The sequence below is a fragment of the Callospermophilus lateralis genome, chromosome 7 (assembly GCF_048772815.1).
Source record: "Callospermophilus lateralis isolate mCalLat2 chromosome 7, mCalLat2.hap1, whole genome shotgun sequence".
Taxonomy (NCBI): Eukaryota; Metazoa; Chordata; class Mammalia; order Rodentia; family Sciuridae; genus Callospermophilus; species Callospermophilus lateralis.
Window position 1 is genome coordinate 108,967,982 of NC_135311.1, and position 18,094 is coordinate 108,986,075.

The 18,094-nt window shown below is 53.5% G+C and overlaps 2 protein-coding genes and 1 long non-coding RNA gene across 8 annotated transcripts in view; 2 read left to right on the forward strand and 1 right to left on the reverse strand.

Moving 5' to 3' along the window:
* Positions 1 to 3,191, forward strand: part of Mknk1 (MAPK interacting serine/threonine kinase 1) — a 43,060-nt gene extending 39,869 nt beyond the window's left edge. For 4 of the 5 annotated variants that reach the window (XM_077109926.1, XM_077109927.1, XM_076860470.2 and 1 more), the window contains 2 exons: positions 590 to 633; positions 1,792 to 3,191. In XM_077109926.1, coding sequence (XP_076966041.1) covers positions 590 to 633; positions 1,792 to 2,038 — 291 coding nt within the window. In that variant the 3' untranslated portion in view covers positions 2,039 to 3,191. The remainder of the gene's footprint in view (positions 1 to 589; positions 634 to 1,791) is intronic. The other variant, XM_077109928.1, reaches the window with a different exon arrangement.
* A 1,275-nt stretch (positions 3,192 to 4,466) lies between these two features.
* LOC143402993 (uncharacterized) lies at positions 4,467 to 8,656 on the reverse strand. The gene is made up of 3 exons (XR_013091805.2): positions 8,528 to 8,656; positions 7,471 to 7,629; positions 4,467 to 4,547 (listed from the first exon to the last, which is right to left on the reverse strand). It is a non-coding gene; the product is annotated as an uncharacterized LOC143402993 (long non-coding RNA).
* A 673-nt stretch (positions 8,657 to 9,329) lies between these two features.
* Positions 9,330 to 12,241, forward strand: Kncn (kinocilin). Of its 2 annotated transcripts, none has more exons than XM_076863706.1 (4): positions 9,330 to 9,480; positions 10,519 to 10,591; positions 11,226 to 11,296; positions 12,162 to 12,241. In XM_076863706.1, the coding sequence occupies exons 1-4, from the start codon at positions 9,330 to 9,332 to the stop codon at positions 12,239 to 12,241; spliced, it is 375 nt and encodes a 124-aa protein (XP_076719821.1). The 2 variants fall into 2 exon arrangements, with proteins under 2 accessions (XP_076719821.1, XP_076719819.1); XM_076863704.1 differs by having other exon boundaries at positions 10,519 to 10,587; positions 11,195 to 11,296.
* The last annotated feature ends 5,853 nt before the right edge of the window (positions 12,242 to 18,094 follow it).

Genomic DNA, 18,094 nt, shown 5'->3' on the forward strand with positions numbered 1-18,094 from the left:
AAGGAGGATCAATCCAAGAGTGGCTCAGGGCCTAATTTCCAGCCACCCAAGAGTGAACCCCTACGGGGCTGGGGCTATAGTTCAGTTGGTAGAGTATCGGCCTTGCATGCACAAGACCCTGGGTTCGATCCCCAGCCCACACACACAAAAAGAGTGAACATCTACCATGTGCTAGAGAGAGGAGCCCAACCTATCCTCATGGTCTAGTGGAGAAAGGGACAGTGTGAGGAATACTTGGGAAAAGTGCTAGAGGCACAAAGGGACAAGACCCCACCTCTGCCGGGACTAAGACGGGGAGGTGTTGGGCAACAGGGACTGCTTCAGGGGGGAAATGACCCTTGAGCCAGGTCTCAGAGGGCAGTGAAGACTTTGCCAGGGGAAGAAGACTGTCCTTGCAGAGGCGGCTGTGACTTCAGAGTGCACCCTTTTGTTCTCTCCTCTGAAGGTCTGGCCCTGCACTTAAGCAGTGACAAGTCCCTGTACCGGGCTGAGAGCCTGCAGTTACCTTCCCACTCTGTGCTGGCTTGGGTGGGACAGCTCTTGGAAAGAGGGAGCAGTGCTTACCCACAATCTGTCCTTCCCATTCTAGCAAGCTCCAGAAAAGGGACTCCCCACGCCGCAAGTCCTCCAGAGGTAAATGCTCCCACACACCCAGTGCCCTTCTCTCCTCCACCTGGACTTTACTTCAAGCCCTCAGCCATGCTGGGACGGAAGTGGGGGATAGGAAACCCATCCCCAGGCTCAGGTGCTCTTCTCAGTCCCCTCGTCTCTCCCTCTCCCTCTATTATAGAGCTGTCTCTCTCTAATTCTTTCACCTGGATAGCTTCATTTGTCCCCTCGCACCTTTAAGTCCCTCCTTGCTTTGTTTGCAGGAAAAATCCTGTTCTGCATACCCACTTGAACCTAACCAGAAGTCATTGTTCACAGTCCACAGACAGATCTGATCTGTGGGTTATTTCTACCAGGTGTCCTTTTGCTCTTGATAAAAGTAGCAGAAGTGAGGGGCATTGCAAGGCAGAGGGACGGGCTGTCACATATACTACTAGACAGTAGTGATAATGGCTTCCATGTCAAACAGCCCAGGTCTACCATGCACAGTAACCATGGGCTGTTTGACTGTATAACATTTGAACAACTAGGTATATTCCCAGTGAGCTCTACCCCAGCAAGCAGGGACTAAGCTATGTGGGAAACCCTTCAGGTAGCCACTCTCATGGCCAATTTTTAGGAGTTACACAGGGAAGTATTCCCCTGCATGGGCTCAATTCACTTGCCCCAAGATGCTGTTGCCCAGCTAGGTCCCTCCCTGTTTCTGTGGAGTTGTCTCCAGATGCCTTCAGGTGCTACACCTCATGAGGGTCCCCTTTAAATGATTTATTCAACAACCCGAAGTGCCCATTACAGGCTCACCCTGAGCTGGGTTGTGGGAAAACACATCAAGAGGCAGTCCCTGCTCCAGGAACCCCTGACCTTCTAGGGAGGGGGACAGGTGGCTTTAGTGCACTGTCTCTGGCCCTGCCTCCAGAAGAGCTGTGTGCAGAGAGGCTCAGAGCAGGGAACGTTGAGGTGTTTGCTCTGACCGTCCAGTCCCAGGACTATTTGAGGCTCAAAGTCCATTCTAGCCTCAGTCAAACCCAGGAGAGAACTGCTTGAGAGAGTCGCCCCTGCAGTTCAGAAAAATCTGGCAGGAGTATGAAACCCAGTGTTGAGTAGGCATGTCGCAGAGCTGACCTGGCTAACCCCAGGTCCTATCCCCTTCTTCTCTTTCTCTCCCCCAACCCCACCCCGCAGGAACAGCAGCACTATGGACCTGACCCTCTTTGCAGCTGAGGCCATTGCCCTTAACCGCCAGCTGTCTCAGCATGAGGAGAATGAACTGGCCGAAGAGCCAGAGGTGCTGGTGGAGGGCCTCTGCTCCATGAAACTCTCTCCTCCCTCCAAGTCTCGCCTGGCCCGCAGGCGGGCCCTGGCCCATGCTGGCCGCAGTGGAGACACAGGAGTGTGCCCAAAAACCTGCCCAACAACCACAGGACTCTGAACGGTTCCAGCCATACCTCGTAGGCCTTGACCTGCCCAGGTATTGCCCCTGGAAACCCGTGAGGCCAGTGTCTGCAGAGCAGGCAGAGAGGCCTGTTTTGGGGCTCCAGTCAGGCTTTTTCCACTTACAAAGGCCCTTCAGGGCCCCCCCAATGCCCCCCTCCCCATTTCCCCAGAGCCCTTGAGGAAAAAGCTTTTTCCAAAGGGGTTGTCTTTGAAAAGGAAAGCAATCACTTGTCACTTTGCATAATCGCCTGCAGCTGGGACATCTCTGCTGGACTCCACCTGCTCACCGGCCTGCAGACCCCAGATCCAGCCTGCTCTGTGACTGGGCTGTGCTGCTGGGGCTGCAGCCTGCAGGGAACCAGCTTGGAGAAGGAAGCCAAAGCGTCAGTTGACAGAGGCTGCCAACACACTTGACTCTCCCCCTCTGCACTGCCACCCTCCTCTGGCAGTCCTTCACCTTCCTCTGTCCTCCGGACGTCCTCTTTGCCTGTCTTCTCCCTTGGCTGAGCAAAGCCACCCCCTCAATTCAGGAAGGGCAGAGAGAGCCTTCCTCTTTCAGGAGGCCAGATCAGTCTTCCAGTGTGCAGCGCGGAGAAGCACATAATCTTTCTTTGCCGTGACCGAAATGTGTTCCTCATTTATCATCCTCTTCCTTGTTTGTGATTGCTGCTAAAGTCAGTATTATTTCATTTTTTAAAATGGGATTTTTAACCATGCTGTTCCAGTCCACATGGAACTTTAAACTCTCACTGCAAGCCCAGGGATTTTCTAGAGTGGGATGTCCATGGACTTGGGTTTTAATCAGTTGTGTCCTATGGTTCTAATTGGTTTTAAGCTGTTACTAAGATGAGCACCTTAGAGATAGTATCAGTGTCTTCTGCTGCTGTGTCCCCAGAGTCATGTATGAAGCATGGCACAGATTTGGGGGCGTTAGACTGAGTTCTGTGCCTAAGTGAGAATGGTAGGCCACCCGCTGCCCTGGTCTGCGCCATGTGGTGCCTGATGCCCGGGAGCATGAAGATGCAGCCAGTGTTAGATAAGCTTTTGAGTTAAATAAATAGGTTGCATATGTCAGATGTTTACACAACACCACAACTATGATGCTATCACACATTGTGCTTGTTTTAATAAAACTATTTTAAATTTGAGCTGTGGCCCGCTTGGTGGTTCTTTCTTCCCCTGCATCAGTGATGCAGACCTGAGAAGGCAGAGCTCCTGCACTGAGGCTGAGCCCAGCCAGATGGGCAGAAGGCACCCTTGTCAGGACCCCCAAATATCACACTATATTTGATCTGAAAAATAAGGGGAAAGAGACATTGCTTTCCTTTTCTTTAGATGAGGAAATGAGATTCATCAAACGCCTATCAGTCACTTCTACTGGGACCCAGAGATGAGTCAGAAGCTGTCAGTACTCCTTAGAGCCTCCCCACAGTGAGGGCGAGGCAGTGTCCACAGCCGTCACACTAGCAGATCTCAAAAGGAACTTTAGTAGATGTCCCTGAACCCACCCCACCCACGGGAACAAATTGCCTTAGCATTACTGAGCCTTTGTTGAGGACCTGTTTGTCCCCGACGGCCTGTCCTGCCAGAGCTGGCAACACAGAAAAACAGTGCCTCCCACCCACAGTGTTCATGTACACCATGCAGAGGGCTTTTCATGTAATAATTCCAGGGCCACACTAGGAAAGACTTTGTAGGTCCCCAAGGAGGTGACAAGAGGGAGGTCTGAGTGTCAGGGCAGTAGACTGGATGCTGATGACAGCTCTCTTCCCTCGGGAACAGCAGAGAGGGAGAGAGGATCCCCTAGCCTCTCTTCAGGGCCAGGCTACCAGCTGTCCCACACCATCTGCACACAGGAATGACATACTTTGTGGTTGGTCTTCCCTTTGCAATAACCCTTACCACCCTCACGTCCCTTCTTCATCAACCAGAAGTGAGGCCACCTGGGAAATCAGACCTGCAGAATCTAGCCTCTTGGCCCGGCAGTTCCCAGCCCCTGGAACCCAAACTCAAGCCCCAGCCAGTCAGTTCTCCTCCAGGTTGATTCAAGAAAGTGACTCAAGGGACTTCCGGAGCTGGGCGCTCCCACCTGCCTCCCTGCCCTAGTCCACGCCGCCCCGCCTGCCCATGGCTCTGCATCATTACTACCATGCCCACTTTGGCTTTTCTAACATTATTATGCACTTTCTAAGTTAACAGTGCTTTCTAACAAGTTTAAAAGCATTATTTAATAGTCCTAAGAGGTAGGTACATTATTTTTACCCCACTTAACATGAAAAATCAAGAAAAGGAAGAATAAATTAGTTTTTCCAGGACTGTATAGCAGGAATGGTAGACCCAAAATCCCTTCCAGAAAGGCTTTGGACTCAGGGTCTTGCTGCCACAGGGTTCAAATCCCAGCTCAGCTTCTTACTATCTGGGGCCTTGGCAAGTTTCTCAGTTTCTGAGAGTCTGGCTGTTTTCAGCTACAGATGTAAGTCTCATTGCTTAGCTCATGATGCTTGCTGTGGACATTACAAAGTAGTAGTAAGTGTCAAGCGAGGTTCTCAGTACACATTGTAGGTCCCCCATAAATATCAGTGATGGTTTTAGTTCTTTTTTTTTTTTTACATACATGACAATAGTGGAATGCATTACATTCGACACACACAAAGATAGAACTACAAATACATGTATGAAGATGTAGTTCTATCTTTTTGTGACTCCTAGAGCAGACATTTCAACCCATGGTCCCAGTGATGGGACCCACTTCCTTCAGCTCAGGGAGCCCTCTGCAGAATGGCTTGTATGTTGTGAAGATCCCTCTGGGGCTTTCAAGGTGAGACAAGCCTCTGGCCCCCTATGGGATCCTTCTGCTGATGGTCTTCTCTTCCCCCGGGGGCTGAAGTCTCTATCCCGAAGGGGCAGCTATCGGGCCAGGGAAAAACCAATAGAATGCCAAAGGAGCCTGGGAAGTCCTGCTCTGCTGCACTGAGGCAGATATGGCAGCTGTAGTAAGGGAGGCTCTGGAGTAGCAGAGCCCCTCCCAGGCATGGGGCATGCTATGGCAGAAACCAATTTCCCTACTCTAGGGCTCACTCTGGGCTGGGCCTTGGAGAAGAGAGCTGGTCCCAGCCTTTTGGAGTGTCTTAGACCTCAGGCCTCTTTCCACAAATCCCGTAAGCGGGCCTTGACTCCAGCCCCAGTCCTGATTTAACTGGACCTTGAGAACTTCTTTCTGAGGGCATCTGCCCACAGGAAAGAGCTTCTGTGCCTCCATGTGTCACCTGCCTGAGCTCTGGGGGCCCCGCCTGCCTCCTGGCCCACTGTCCCTTACCAAACCCAGCTCCATAATCAGCAGTGCCTTGGTCCTACGCCAAGTGCTCCAGCTGCTGCAGGTCTGGAGGGGGCTGAAAGTAAGGTCCCCCCAGGGCTGACACGCTTGTTGCCATGGTAGCAGTTGCCTTGGAATCCGCTTCCCATACTTCAGCTTCTGAATGGTCCAGAAAGCTGCCTGTCCCCCCAGGGACCAGTGAATTAATCACACTCTTTTCCAGGGTTCTCAGCCCTCAAGGAAAATAAACAGAACCAAACCAAGCTGGGGCCTGTTTGCCCACTCTTCCTCCCAACCCTCACCCCACACTGGGTCTTGGCGCTTCTGAGAAAGGAAGAGCACAGGCAGACCCCCTCCAGCCCCTGCCTCGCCAGAAGACACAGAGATCTTGAGGTGGAACCTAGCAACATGCCCATGGCCTAACCTCACCCGAGTTCCGTGGCTCCAGGAGGACACAGGCTCCTTCCAGGAGAGCTCTGATGCTGGAGAGACATAGGGAACCCATGGGGCTTGGGTTCTGGGTGTCCCTGGGCTCTCGCCCATCTCAGCATTGCCCCTTGAACTCATTTACCTATTACTACAAGCACATCACCCAGGGACAATTTCCTTTTTCAGGGATTACATAACCCATATTGAGAAAAGAATTGGCAAGCCTCCTTCTCTACATTGATAATTGGTTCAGGAACCCTTAATGATGTTCTCTTGTCGAGGGGAGAATGCATTTCCTGACTGGTTCGTTTGACCACTGTGTCTCCCTCTGATGGAGGGTGCTACGGTTTGGATATTGTTTGAGTATGTTCTCCAAAGGTTCATGAGTCAGAAGCTTGGTCCTCCATGTGTCAGTGAGAGGAGGTGACAGAACCTTTAAGAAATGGGGCCTGTGCATAGTAATTAGTTCACTGGGGGTGCTACCCTCAGAAGGGACTGATGCTGGTCTTGTGAGAGTGGGTTGTTACAAAAGAGTAAGCCTGGCCTCTCCCTGCTCTCTGGTTTCTTGTCTCACCAGGTGATCTCACACTCTCACACATGTTCCTACCACTGTGATGCCATCCCACATGAGGTCCTCACCATGGATGGGGCCACCCAATCTTGGACTTCCAGCCTCCAGAACTGTGAGCTAAATGAACCACTTTTCTTTATAAATTTGCCAGCCTTGGGGCAAAATTGTTACAGCAACAGAAAATGGACTAATACAATGGGTTTGCTAATTCCTCCTACCTCAAGTAAAACAATATGGAAATTTAGGAGACAGGCTAGAGGACTTCTCCACTAAGCAAGAATCTGGGCACACAGGTTCTATTGAGGACTCTGGGACAACTCTTCTGCCTCACGATGTCTCCGTTTCCCAATTCATTCCATAATGGATCTGGGATGGCTTTGTGGTTTGGTGAAACTATAACTGAAAATGGCTTCCTATGTCTCTCCTCCTCCCTTGACTCTTTCTGGGCCATAAGGGATTTAGAATGTCTAAGAAGAACTCTTAAATTTGAATTTGGTTTTCAGTGTTTGAAGGTCAGAACATTGTGGCATCTGAAACTTGCAATGCCTGGCCCTAGCCTCTGCACCCCCCAGATGAGGCCATCCTTCAGTGGATGAGGTGCAGTGGCTGGCCTAGACGCCCAGTGTATGGCAGAAAGCATGGCCTCAGAGGTTCTGTCTTGCTGATGTGGGAAAGCCTCCCTCCTTAGACCACAGAGGGGCCAGTGCAGGCCCTGCCTGGCCCAGAGTGGCACAAACACTTAAGGGGAGTGGGGGCTGGGGCACTGTGGAGGGAGCTCAGATTCCCAGAGCATGGCCTCTTGGGAACATTTTTCATGGACACTTATTTTGGCAGCTCCTCCTGAAACTACTCAGTGGGGGATCAATACATGTGACAGAGACATTAGCTGTCATTTGTTGCCTAATTAGAGAAATAATCAGACCTCGATCTGGAAGGAGGCACAGGGGATGTTAGCAGGGCAGCCATGGCTGGTGAACACCTGGCTCAAGGGGCTTCCTCTTTATGGGAGACTGATGGCCCACCCATGATTTGCAGTCACTCTCTCCTTTCCAGCTGCCTGGCAGTGTCACCCACTCCACTCCAAAGAAAGATTGTTGGTAGAGTCGGAGGTTACCTGGTTCTCAGAGTCCTTCTCTTGGTAGACCCAAGGTGGTCACATGGGCACAAGCCCTCCCCCTGAACTCTGTCCTATATCCAGATGCCAAATCCAGGTCCCTCTAGCCATGGTGTTCTGTGGAACTCACTTCTGAGCTTGCCCTTGATGGTTCACCCTCTAGACAGAACAAAGACAGAGAGCAGGCCCCTGAGGTGGGGCTCTGGGACAGTGACCCAGGTTTGGTCAGCAAGGTTGTACGAAGTGGGGTCAACTGTGCAGGTCCCACTGGACAAGGAGGGGTTTTCCAGACGGCAAAGACCAGGCAGACACTCAGAGCAAGAGGGCAGGACAGGAGCGGGGATGGTGGGGAGTGGGCAGCTGTGGAGGCAGATCTTGAGCATGACCCAGACTGCAGACATGATAGGGAGAGAGGGACAAAAAGAGGCCAATGGGGCTAATGACAGGACCCTAAGCAGAATGGGTGGGACCCTGGGAACTGCCCATGTGGGGACCTGAGCCAGGCCCTATTCTGGGATGGCAGAGTACCTGAGCCGTAAAGGGCGACAGAGAATGCAATGAACAAGGGAGGCTGGAACTAAGGGCCAGGGCTCAGGGCTCAGCTGGGTTGGGCTGGTTACTACCTCATCCTCAGGTGGGCGGACCCTGCAAGGCAGCCAATCAGGCAGGGTGGAGGAGCTCAGCCCAGGAGGGCTGAGGACACCAGCCAGGCCCCAGCCTCTGCTCCAGTCCCACTGGCATCCAACCCCCACCCTCAATTCATCTTCCCACCCTATCCCGTACCCGCCACTGCACAGATACCAGCCATTGCTCTTCCCTGTCAGCTCCCAGCTGGGAAGCTGGGGACAGATGACAGGCTCACCCTCTCATCCCCTGGCAACTAACAAAGGGGTGGGTACCAAGCATACCCAAGGAAAAGGCCAATCCTCAACCTAGGACCCCTCAACCCTGCCAAGGAGTCCAGAGGTTGACAAGAGTGGGGAAGGGGAAGGGTGTAGGGAGGGCAGAGAGTGGACTCGGAGGGCTACCTCCCCCTCTCTTCTTCCATCCCACTTACAGTTCCTTCCTCTTGAGCCTCGTCCAACTCTCCCTCCATGTCTCTGTCTCTGGGCCTCCAAGCAGAGGCTTCAGATGCACCTCCAGGACAAAGGGCAGAGGACAACAGAATGAGACTTGAGCATGTGTTCAGGGAGTCTCCTCACAGCCCTGGCTTCTGAATCCCATGTGAAGCCACCGGCTCATTCTTCCTGCTCTGGAGCCAACAGTGGAATCTGGGCTGACTGCCCACTGGGCCTCTGAGACCCAGGCGGCAGCTCACATTGCAACCTCATGAATAACCCAGCACCTCCCAATTGCCTACACCTCAGAGGAACCTGTGTCCCCAGGACCAGCCCCCACCCCTGTCTCTCATTGCTTTAAACTTTAATAGGCCCAGGTTGGGTGGCAATTGAGCAGGTGCCAGGGAGCCAGGGGAGGATGTTCTGACGGGGAGAGCTTGGACTGAGCTCTCCCAGGACTCAGATGGAGGCCGGCAGAGGAGGATCCCATGGGTCAGGCCCAACTCACTAGAACTCTGGCAGTTAATGGGGAAATGTGGCAAGGCAGAAGTTCCAAGAGTGGCTTTCAGTTCGTAAGGCCTTTAGTGGAGTAAGAGTAAGTTGGGGTACATAAGTCAACGTGTAGCTAGGGGACCTCTGACAAGCTGTAGAATAGGGTTGCAGATAAATCTAAGGATTACCAGCCCAGACCCTTACTGCCTTGCAAACTCCCATGCTGTAGGCAGAGCTCCAACCAGTGGACAGCCAAGAGGACAGAGACCCTGCAGGACCAGCCGGAGACAGTGCCCTGGGTAGGCCTACATGGACATCCCCATCAGCAGCAGAGACTTCCACTGCCTGCAGCTGGCCTGTGTGGCCCTGGGTCTGGTGGCCGGCAGCATCATCATCGGAGTCTCCGTGTCCAAGGCTGCGGCTGCCGTGGGCGGCATCTTTCTCGGTGCTGCTGGGCTGGGTGAGCAGGAGCTAGACAGGAGTAGGGGAAAGAAATTCTGTGGGGACCAGGAGTCTGGTCAGGTGATTGAGAAATGGCGGGGAGAGGTGGGTCAGGGGGAGTTGGTAGGGGGGAATGAGAGCTAGAGGTGTGAGCAAGGCAGCCCGTAGGGGTGCAGGGAGGAGAAGGGGGTCGAGGCAGGGCTCGACCTGTTGGCAGTGAGGAAACCGGAATGAGGAGGCTGACTGTCACATTCCCTTCTGGTTGTCCCCGGCTCTGCAGCTCTGGGCCCCACTTCTTGAGTTTGTGGTGGGATTTGTCAGCCTGTTTGTGGTGGGTTGATGGGGGCTGGCAAAACAGCATGGCTCAGTTGAATAGTTTCCTTTTCTTTCCCTGTTTGTCTCAGCAGCAGCTCTGTCTACCTGTCTGTCTGGGGCAGGCCCACTGACATCTCCTCAGTGATTTTGAGTACCATCTCTCATCCTCTCACCACCTTGAGCTAAAAACAGAAGCTGGAACCCTAGGCTGGGGGCTCTGGGCATTCATAGCTGCAAATTCAAGCATAGCACTTGTTCTGGGGAGAGAGTGGGAGTGGGCAGGGCAGAATCTGCGCTGCTACTACCCCTCCAGGTCTGGGTGGGGAGGAGCATGCAGAGGAGCCCCCATGGTCACCCCTGGGGGCCCAAGGGAAGGGTGAGGAGAGTTGGTGGTGTTGGTGTCAGTTGGCCCAGTTCCAGCCAGTTGAGAAGAGAGGAAGGTAACGACTCTTCACCTGGGCACAGTAGAGCCAGAGCCTGTGGCTTTCACAGCCTATGGCCCCTTCACACAGGCATGGTCCCTTCAACCCAGGCAGGGTGTTGGGGAGCAGCCCCACGCGTACTCTCACCAGCTTCCATTTACACACTCATAGTCCCACACTGTGCACTTGGGCTCCTCCTGCACACACTCAATCACTTTCAAAAACCAGCCCCCAGGCCACAGCCCACCCACATTTTCCCGCACCTCACACTAGCCAGACCCCCCTCCCAGTCCCAGAACACTCTGTGTCTCTCTTCTCAGGGCTCCTCATCTTTGCCTACCCCTTCCTGAAGGCTCGGTTCAACCTGGAGCGCATTCTGCCTACAATAGGTGAGTCCCCTCCCCCTTCCCTGCAGACCTCTCTGCCAAGGACTGTGGAGACCCTTTGTGTATAAGTCTATGACCAATGGGGAGGTGGAGCAAGCCCATGTGTAAGACTGCTCCTGACTGTATTGGAGTTGCTGTGTGTGTTGTACCGGCGTCGCCATGACTACAGTGTAGCAGGCTACAGCCTGCTGCCTGTCGCAAAGGTGTCTGAACCTAGGGAGTCCATCTTCCTTGAGAGGTTTTTCTATTCCCCCAAAGCCTCCAAGATCTCTAGAAAACCCCCTCACACCCGCAAGAACCCTCCGTCTCCCCTCAGGATCTCTGAAGAACCCCCACCATATCTCAGCAACTCACATACAGACACCCAACTCCTCAGCCCTGTGGGGCCTTATGTTGCTCTGATTCTCCCTAGGACCCCCATCTCCTTAAAACATCTGACACCTCCTTTAAAAACTCACTTCTTCCACCCTTACCCAAATCAATCCAGATTATGTGAGAGACTAAAGGAATGCAGTAGAGCAGAGAGCAGCAGGGCTGGATATTAGACAGCAGGAAGAACTTTCCTTTCGAACCTGAGCTTGATTTGATATGGGAATGGCTAACTAACCAGAGGAACTGGGGTGGTCTTATCCTTTAGAGAGCCTGAGAATCCACCCCAACCCAGGATCAGACCAAGGAGAGGGAAGATCTGGTACCAATGGAAATAAGGAAGGTAAGTTTCTAAAGTTCTGGAGTCCATCTTTCATCTTCCCTCTCTGGCCTGGCTTTGGAGCACAGGGAGAACCTTGAGAGGCATACAGAGGGGCCTCCCCAACCAGGAAGGCAACGGTTAGGTGTTCTTCCACGTGTCCAGTCAACCCCTTCTTGTTCCAAGGTGAACTGATCTCTTCTTGTTGGTTCTCAGAATTTCTCTGTACTGCCCGGCCTGGACACTGGGACAGAGGACCCCTCACTGCCCCTACCCCTCCCTAGGTCCCACACCCTAGTTTTCCCACTGTCTTCTCCATGGTGGAATCTGACTCTCAGAGCTGATACCTGAAACCGCATATCTTCCAATTCCCCTTCTCGTCCCTCCCACACTGGAAAATCCCAGGGCAGGAGTGTCTCAAAGGGGCCCCAGCCTGCCGTCATGCCACCAGGGCCAGGATGCCTTGTACTTATTCAGCAGAAGGTCCCATGCCGGATGTTGTAAAACACTCTGCGTGATAACTTGTTTCGTTCTCGCAAGAACCATGTGAGGGAGCTACTCTGTGAGCTTCATTTTATATATGGGACCACTGTGGCACAGGGAGAATAAGTGGCATGTCCAAGATCACACAGTCAGGAAGTGATAGAGCCAGAACTCAAGCCAGGTTAGTGCTCCGGAGCCCTGCCTTTCCCACACCAGGCTGCTGTCTTCTTGATGGGTTGTCCTGTCCTCTCTGGGCAAAACGGGGCCTCTCCTCTCTCCCCATCTATCCCAGCTCTGCCCTGGGGTCACCAGGCACTCCAATCCCAGGTCCCTGTGGGTTCCTCCAACCCCAACAGCTCTATGGGGATGTGTTCTCAGGTAGCTCCTGTCCTGGTCTCTCCTCCAGGAGCCCGCAGCAGCCTGTCCACTGTGACCAGGACGCTGGAGAAGCTGAAACCAGGAAGCCGTGGGACCGAGGAGGGCTAGGCAAGGGCCACCCCTGCCCTGCCCCCCACTTCCTGACTATTACCCTATCTCAGAGCCCTCCTGGGTCTAACTTAGAAGATCCAAACCAAAAATGAACCAGGCTCTGGAGATGCCAGACCAGCATTTGCCTCGGACCCAGACTCTTCAGAACAGATGCCACTGGTGTCACATTGGCCCCATGGGACTCCCTTGTTTCAGCCACTTAACCTGACATTTCTCTCAGGACTGCAACTCTGCTTTGCTCCCTTTTTGATCTACTGGCTGGTTTTTCTAGAATCTGGAGACTGGGTCCCTGACTACACCCAGAGATGCCTCAGGTCCTTGCTTTATCCTGACCACAGAAGCTGACCGTGGGACCACAGAAAACACAGATTGGGAGCCCAGCTAAGCCCCTCAGCCTCCGCAGCCCGGATGGGAGGAATGGGCCCAGATTCCTTTCAGAACATCAAGCTCCTGGTCAGTTCCTCAGGGACAGGCTCTGAGCAGCAGTTAGTCAGAGGGGGCCATATCCCCTGGTCCCTAGAGGACACAGACTCACAGAAGGACAGACCCATTGAGGGCTTTGTATACTCTGGCTCTAGATAAGCCTCTAGCTGTCCCTTTTCTCCCCTGTCACTGCTCCCTAAACAGGACCTATGTTTACCTCCAAGCATGGGCTTGTCTCTGGGGTGCTCCTTGCTCCTTCTGCCTATGAAAACTCCCCTCCTTTAAAGGCCCAGCTCAGAGAACCAATGCTCTTCTCATCCTCTTCCACCAGCCTGTGTCCTCTCTTGACAACTCCAGGAAGGCTCAAAGTCTTCTTTTTCACAAAATAACCATTAAGCCTACTGCCCTTTTTCAAGTCCCTAGCACAAAACAGGGCACACAGTAGGTGTTCGACAAATGTTAGTGGCTTAAATTTAATGGGAAAACAACTCCCAAGGCTTCCCTGGAGAGCCATGTCAGGGCCCCATCTACCTGGGCAAGGAGACCAAGGTGCACATGGCCAGGTAAAAGATACCATCTTCCCTCCACACCTGCACCTCTAGGCCAACAGCATTCTTTGAGCTCATGTGCTCTCTGTTCTTGTTTGGGAAGCAGGAGACAAGCTAGGAACATTCTTAGAAGCCTCCTCTGACGTCCCTGTGCTTCCATAGCACCAGGGTTCCCTCTAGCACAGTGGAGGTTCTGGTTTTCAGTGGTTCTGGGCTGTTTCTCCCCCTTGAAAGTGAGAGCAGAGAGCTAGGAACACAGAAGGCACCCAGTGCATGTTGGAAAACCAAACCAAAGTGGAAGAGCCCATCTCACTACACAGATGGGAAAATTGAGGGCATACAGGAGAAGGGACTCGGGGAGTCCCCCAGGGAAAGTCGTGGAGCCAGACCTTGCATCCAGGTCTTCTGTCTCTGCAGCTGAGGCTACATTCCTCTATACAGGTGCAGGACTTAACTCCCTGACCACAGATGGACAACCTCCATAAAGGGGCCGAATTTCACAAATTCTGGCTAGTTGTGGAGAGTTTGTTCCCCCAGACTGAAGGAAGTCAGCTTCCTCTCTCCTTGAATTCCCCCCCCCCCGCTCCACCTCCCTTCTGCCTGCTCCCTGCATTTCTCCTTTTCCTCAACATTAACAATAACTCAGGCGCCTCCTTGATCAATGAGAAAACCCTTCTCCCTATCAATCTTCAATTCTCACTTCAGTGCCCCAAAGAGATGCCCAAGGGTGGAGATGGTCCAATTAGGGAAGGCAGAGCCTGAACTTTGGGAAGGATGACCCCACCCCATCAGCTTCCCAAGATCTCCCCAATGTCAGCTATGGAATCCCTGATGCCTGGCAGGGCCAGGCACAGAGAGGTTCTGGGGATCAGGATGGGATAAATTAAGGAATGAACATATGAAAAGGCAAAAACTGTATTCCAGCACCATGGTGCACTCCTATAATCCCAGCTACTGAAGAAGCTGAGGTAGGAGGATCACAAGTTCAAGAGCATCCTGGGAAATATAGGGAGACCCTATCTCAAAACTAAAATAAAAAGAGCTGGAGATGTAGCTCAGAGGTAGAATACTGTTGTGGGTGGGATGGGGCAGGAGAAGGCAAGGGTTATGTCCACTGGGGAAGAAACTGGTAAAGGTTCAAAGAACCCGTGCATCAGGATGGGGGTTCTCAAGATCCAGCCTCCGGTTCCTCTCTTTCCTCAGCTGTGGGCTTCCTGAAACCTGCTTTCCTGCAGGTGAATGTCCCCAAGTGTGTCTCCACCTGGCGTCTCCCAACCCCATCACTACAGTGGTCCATGTAAGACACCTGCCTTCTCTTCCCTTCCACACTTTGAAAAATGGGGAGGTGAGCCAACCCAGCAGGCAGGACTGGTATGGTGGGTAGTATCAGGGGACATGCCTTTCCCATCTGACCAGCAACAGCACCCTCCAATGTTTCAGCATGGGGGCCCTTGCTCTTCCAGCAGTCTGTTCAGTCAAGGAAATTGGTTTTTCCCAACAGCCCTGTTCTGACACTTGGGTTATGGCTGTGCCCTGCCTGTGACTGCTGTCCTGGGCTGGGCAGTGAGAACACAGCAGTGAACTAAAGGTAGAGAGTGCTTGGCCCATCATCTTTGATGGACCAATTTGGAGGAGGAATGTTCCAATTTAGGGGGCAGAGGATGAAAATAAGACTCACATCTTAGTCGTCTCCCCCATCCTTACCCCACCCCCACCCCACCCCCATGCCCATGGAACTGAGCCGGTTTCCTCATCTGCAAATGGAGGAGAGTTGCAGCAGCCCCTCACAGGACCACCACCCTCAGAGAAAGTTTGCCTGACGCCTCTTCACATCAGGTGGGGCTTAGCAATGCATAAGCGGATGTGTGAAGGGGAAGGTGGGCAAGATGCCCTCCCAGCTGAGCAACTTCAGGGCCTGGAAGGTCAGCAGCTCCGACTCCCACCCAGGCCTTGCTGCAATAGTCCAGCCTGGAACTCGGCCCGTGCCCAGCACACCCTCCCCATCCGTCGTGGGGATAGTGGCATAAATTCCACCAGGATTGGTCCCACGGAAACCTCTGGCCTTTTACATTTTGAGAAAAGGGCCACTCCATAGGGGCTCGTGGCAACACCCCTTTCTAGGGGGCAAGACTGGTGACGGACAAAGGGGTGCTGAAAACAAGCTCCATCCCTGCAAAACTCTCCCCACCCCACAACGCTGGGCCCCCCAGGCAGTTAGAGGCTGAAGGCAGGGCCACCGCCACCGGCATGGGGAGCACTGTACCCCGCCCGGCTCTGGGAAGTGCCCGGCGCCGTGGGGGCGGCGGGAGGTATTTGCCAAGGAGCTTGCAAACCTCGAACCTGGAGGAGCGAAGCCGAGAAGGACGAGAAGGACGGCGCCGAGCAAGTGGCAGCGGGTGCTCGGGGGAAGGCGCCTCGCCCCTGGGCTGCCGGGCCGAGGTCAGCTGCCCACGCTCTGCGAGGGGCCGCGGGTGGTGGCAGGTGGTTGGGAGCCCCGCTCAGCCGGCTCCCGCTCCGCCGCCAGCCCGGCCCGCGCGCCGCTCCTCCCACCTGTCGCCGCCGCGGCTGCTCCGCGGGAGCCGGCTGAGCGGGACTGCGCGTGTCGTGAGGAGCCCTGGGCCCAGTGTGCCCACCCACCCGGAGCCCCTCTCCCAGCCTCGCTGCTGGACTCTCACAGCTTGACGGGTGGGGTGGACACCCCGCCGCGACCCCCGCCTGGCACTCCACCCAGCGCCTCGAAGAATTCTGCAGGCAGCGCCCCGACTGACCGCAAGCGCTCCCTGGCCGCCCTGCGCTCAGGGGTCAGCGCGATCAGACTACAGGGCAGTGTCCAGACACCGACCCAGGTGAGTGAGGGCTGCAGGAGTTGGGGAAAGCTGGAGGGGGGGCGCGGGGGGAAGGGAAGGGGTGGCTTTAAGAAAAGGGGGACATACTCTGTCCAGTCCTGAGCTCCCAGGAGACAAGGGAAGCAGTGCCCAGACAAGGGGTCAGGAACACTTGACCTTGAGAAAACAGATGTGAGAGGGACACAAGAAGGGAATACACCATGAACTGGCTGCCTTGGACCCTCTCTGCACTATCCTTTTCCCTCCTGCTCTTAACTCTGTAGAATCTGCCTTAGATGCCCCTTCCATCCCCCACATCCTCCCAAAGACCCAAAGTAGAGAGCAGTGAGCATCCTGCAACTTCAAACCAAGAGACAAGTGAAGCCAGGAAGGCAGAAGATGGACATGGATGGCCTCCCTGAACAATGCCTGCTTTCCCCATGTATTTAACCAGTATTCACTGGGCACCTGGAGAGAGGCAGGCACCTCACCGGGGACACAATAGCAAGCAAGGAACACATAATCCTGCTCCTGGGGGAAGCCAGTTGGAGCAAGCATACCTGGACACAGGATTCACTTCAAGGGCCCTGGAGGGAGTCAAGAATCTGAGAACCATGAGTTGGCAAGTTAGGAAGCTAAAGGAAGGAAGGAAGGAAAGAAGGAGCATCCCAGCTACACTGGAAAGCAGAACTGGGATGGGCCAGCTGAAGATGAAGCCCAGGGCTTAGGCACAGGGGTCTACCATACCTGCTGAGTCAAGCTCACCATACCTGGTCAGTTCACCATACCCTGGTGAGCTCAGCTCCACCGGAGAAGAATCAAAGAGCCACTTGAAGCTGAGTGTGGTGGCACATGACTATAATCCCAGTGACTTGGGAAGTTTAGGCAGGATGATGGCAAGTTCCAGGCCAGCCTGGGAACTTAGTGAGACCCTGTCTCAAAAATAAAATAAAAAGGTCTGGGGATGTAGCTCAGAGGTAGAGTGCCCTTAGATTTGATCCTCAGTACCAAAAAAAAAAAAAAAAAAAGCCACCCAGAAGAGTCATGGTTGGAGCAACTGCAGTGTAGGCCCAGGAGGGTCTTATTGTTCCGAAGAGATGGAGATGGTGGGTGAGCAGGGATAGCAGCGAGTCCAGAGAGGAGGGGACGGACTCAGGGATACTTGGTGGGAGAATCTGCAGGATTCAGAGATGGGTTGGAAATGTATGGAGAGAAGCCTATGGGAGAAGGAGGGGCCAACACTGGCTGAAGCTGTAGGCTTTGTGGGAGAAGGAACCTGTATCCCAGAGACAGAGTGTTCCCAGGAGGGAAGACTCAGCAGACTGAAGCTAGGGACAGCAGCCTATTCAAAATGGTGTTCATTGAACTCAGCAGTCTGCTGGTAACCTTGGTGAGCATGGAGTCCAAGAGTAATGGAGCAAAAACCAAATTGGAGTGGATGATGCTCGAGAAGGAAGTGAAGTATGGAGCGTAGGCAGTGCTTTCAAGAGGGGGAGAGAGGCCAGGCAGGCACTGTGGTGCATGACTGTAATTCCAGTTACCTGGGAGGCTGAGGCAAGAGGATCACAAGTTTCATTCTCAGCAACTTAGCAAAACTCAGTCTCAAAATAAAGGACTGGGAATGTAGGCCAGTAGTAGAGCACCCCTGGGCTAAATCCCCAGTACTGCAAAATAAAAATGAATTTATGTTAGCTGGAGACTATAATGACCTGGAGTTGAAGAAAGGTTTTGTTTTAAGATAGGACAGGCTGAGGTGTTTCCGGGAGGAGGTGTGGTCCAGTGAGGAAGAAGTTGGTGAGCTCAGATTAGGAAGGGAAGTTTCCTGAAGCCTTGAGGGCCCAAATGAAGTCAGAGCAGGAATCTACAGAGAGCCTGTGCTATCCACCTGTGGTTTTCTTCTGTCTGACCAGGCTGGCAGTTTGAGCACAGACTTGGAGAGACGGGAAGCTGAACCAAGGCAAGGTTGAGGATTTTCTGGGCAACTTTGACAAAAGGACAAAGTGACATGTTCAGTTGCAAGAGAATAACTGAAATCAGTCAGTGTGGGATCTCAA

Bases quoted from the DNA above. Each gene is read 5' to 3' on its own strand.
- Kncn (XM_076863704.1), top strand. From the start codon at position 9,330: ATGGACATCCCCATCAGCAGCAGAGACTTCCACTGCCTGCAGCTGGCC. The intron at 9,481-10,518 runs GTGAGCAGGAGC...CTCTCTTCTCAG, and splicing joins TCTCGGTGCTGCTGGGCTGG to GGCTCCTCATCTTTGCCTAC. The intron at 11,297-12,161 runs GTAAGTTTCTAA...TCTCTCCTCCAG, and splicing joins TACCAATGGAAATAAGGAAG to GAGCCCGCAGCAGCCTGTCC.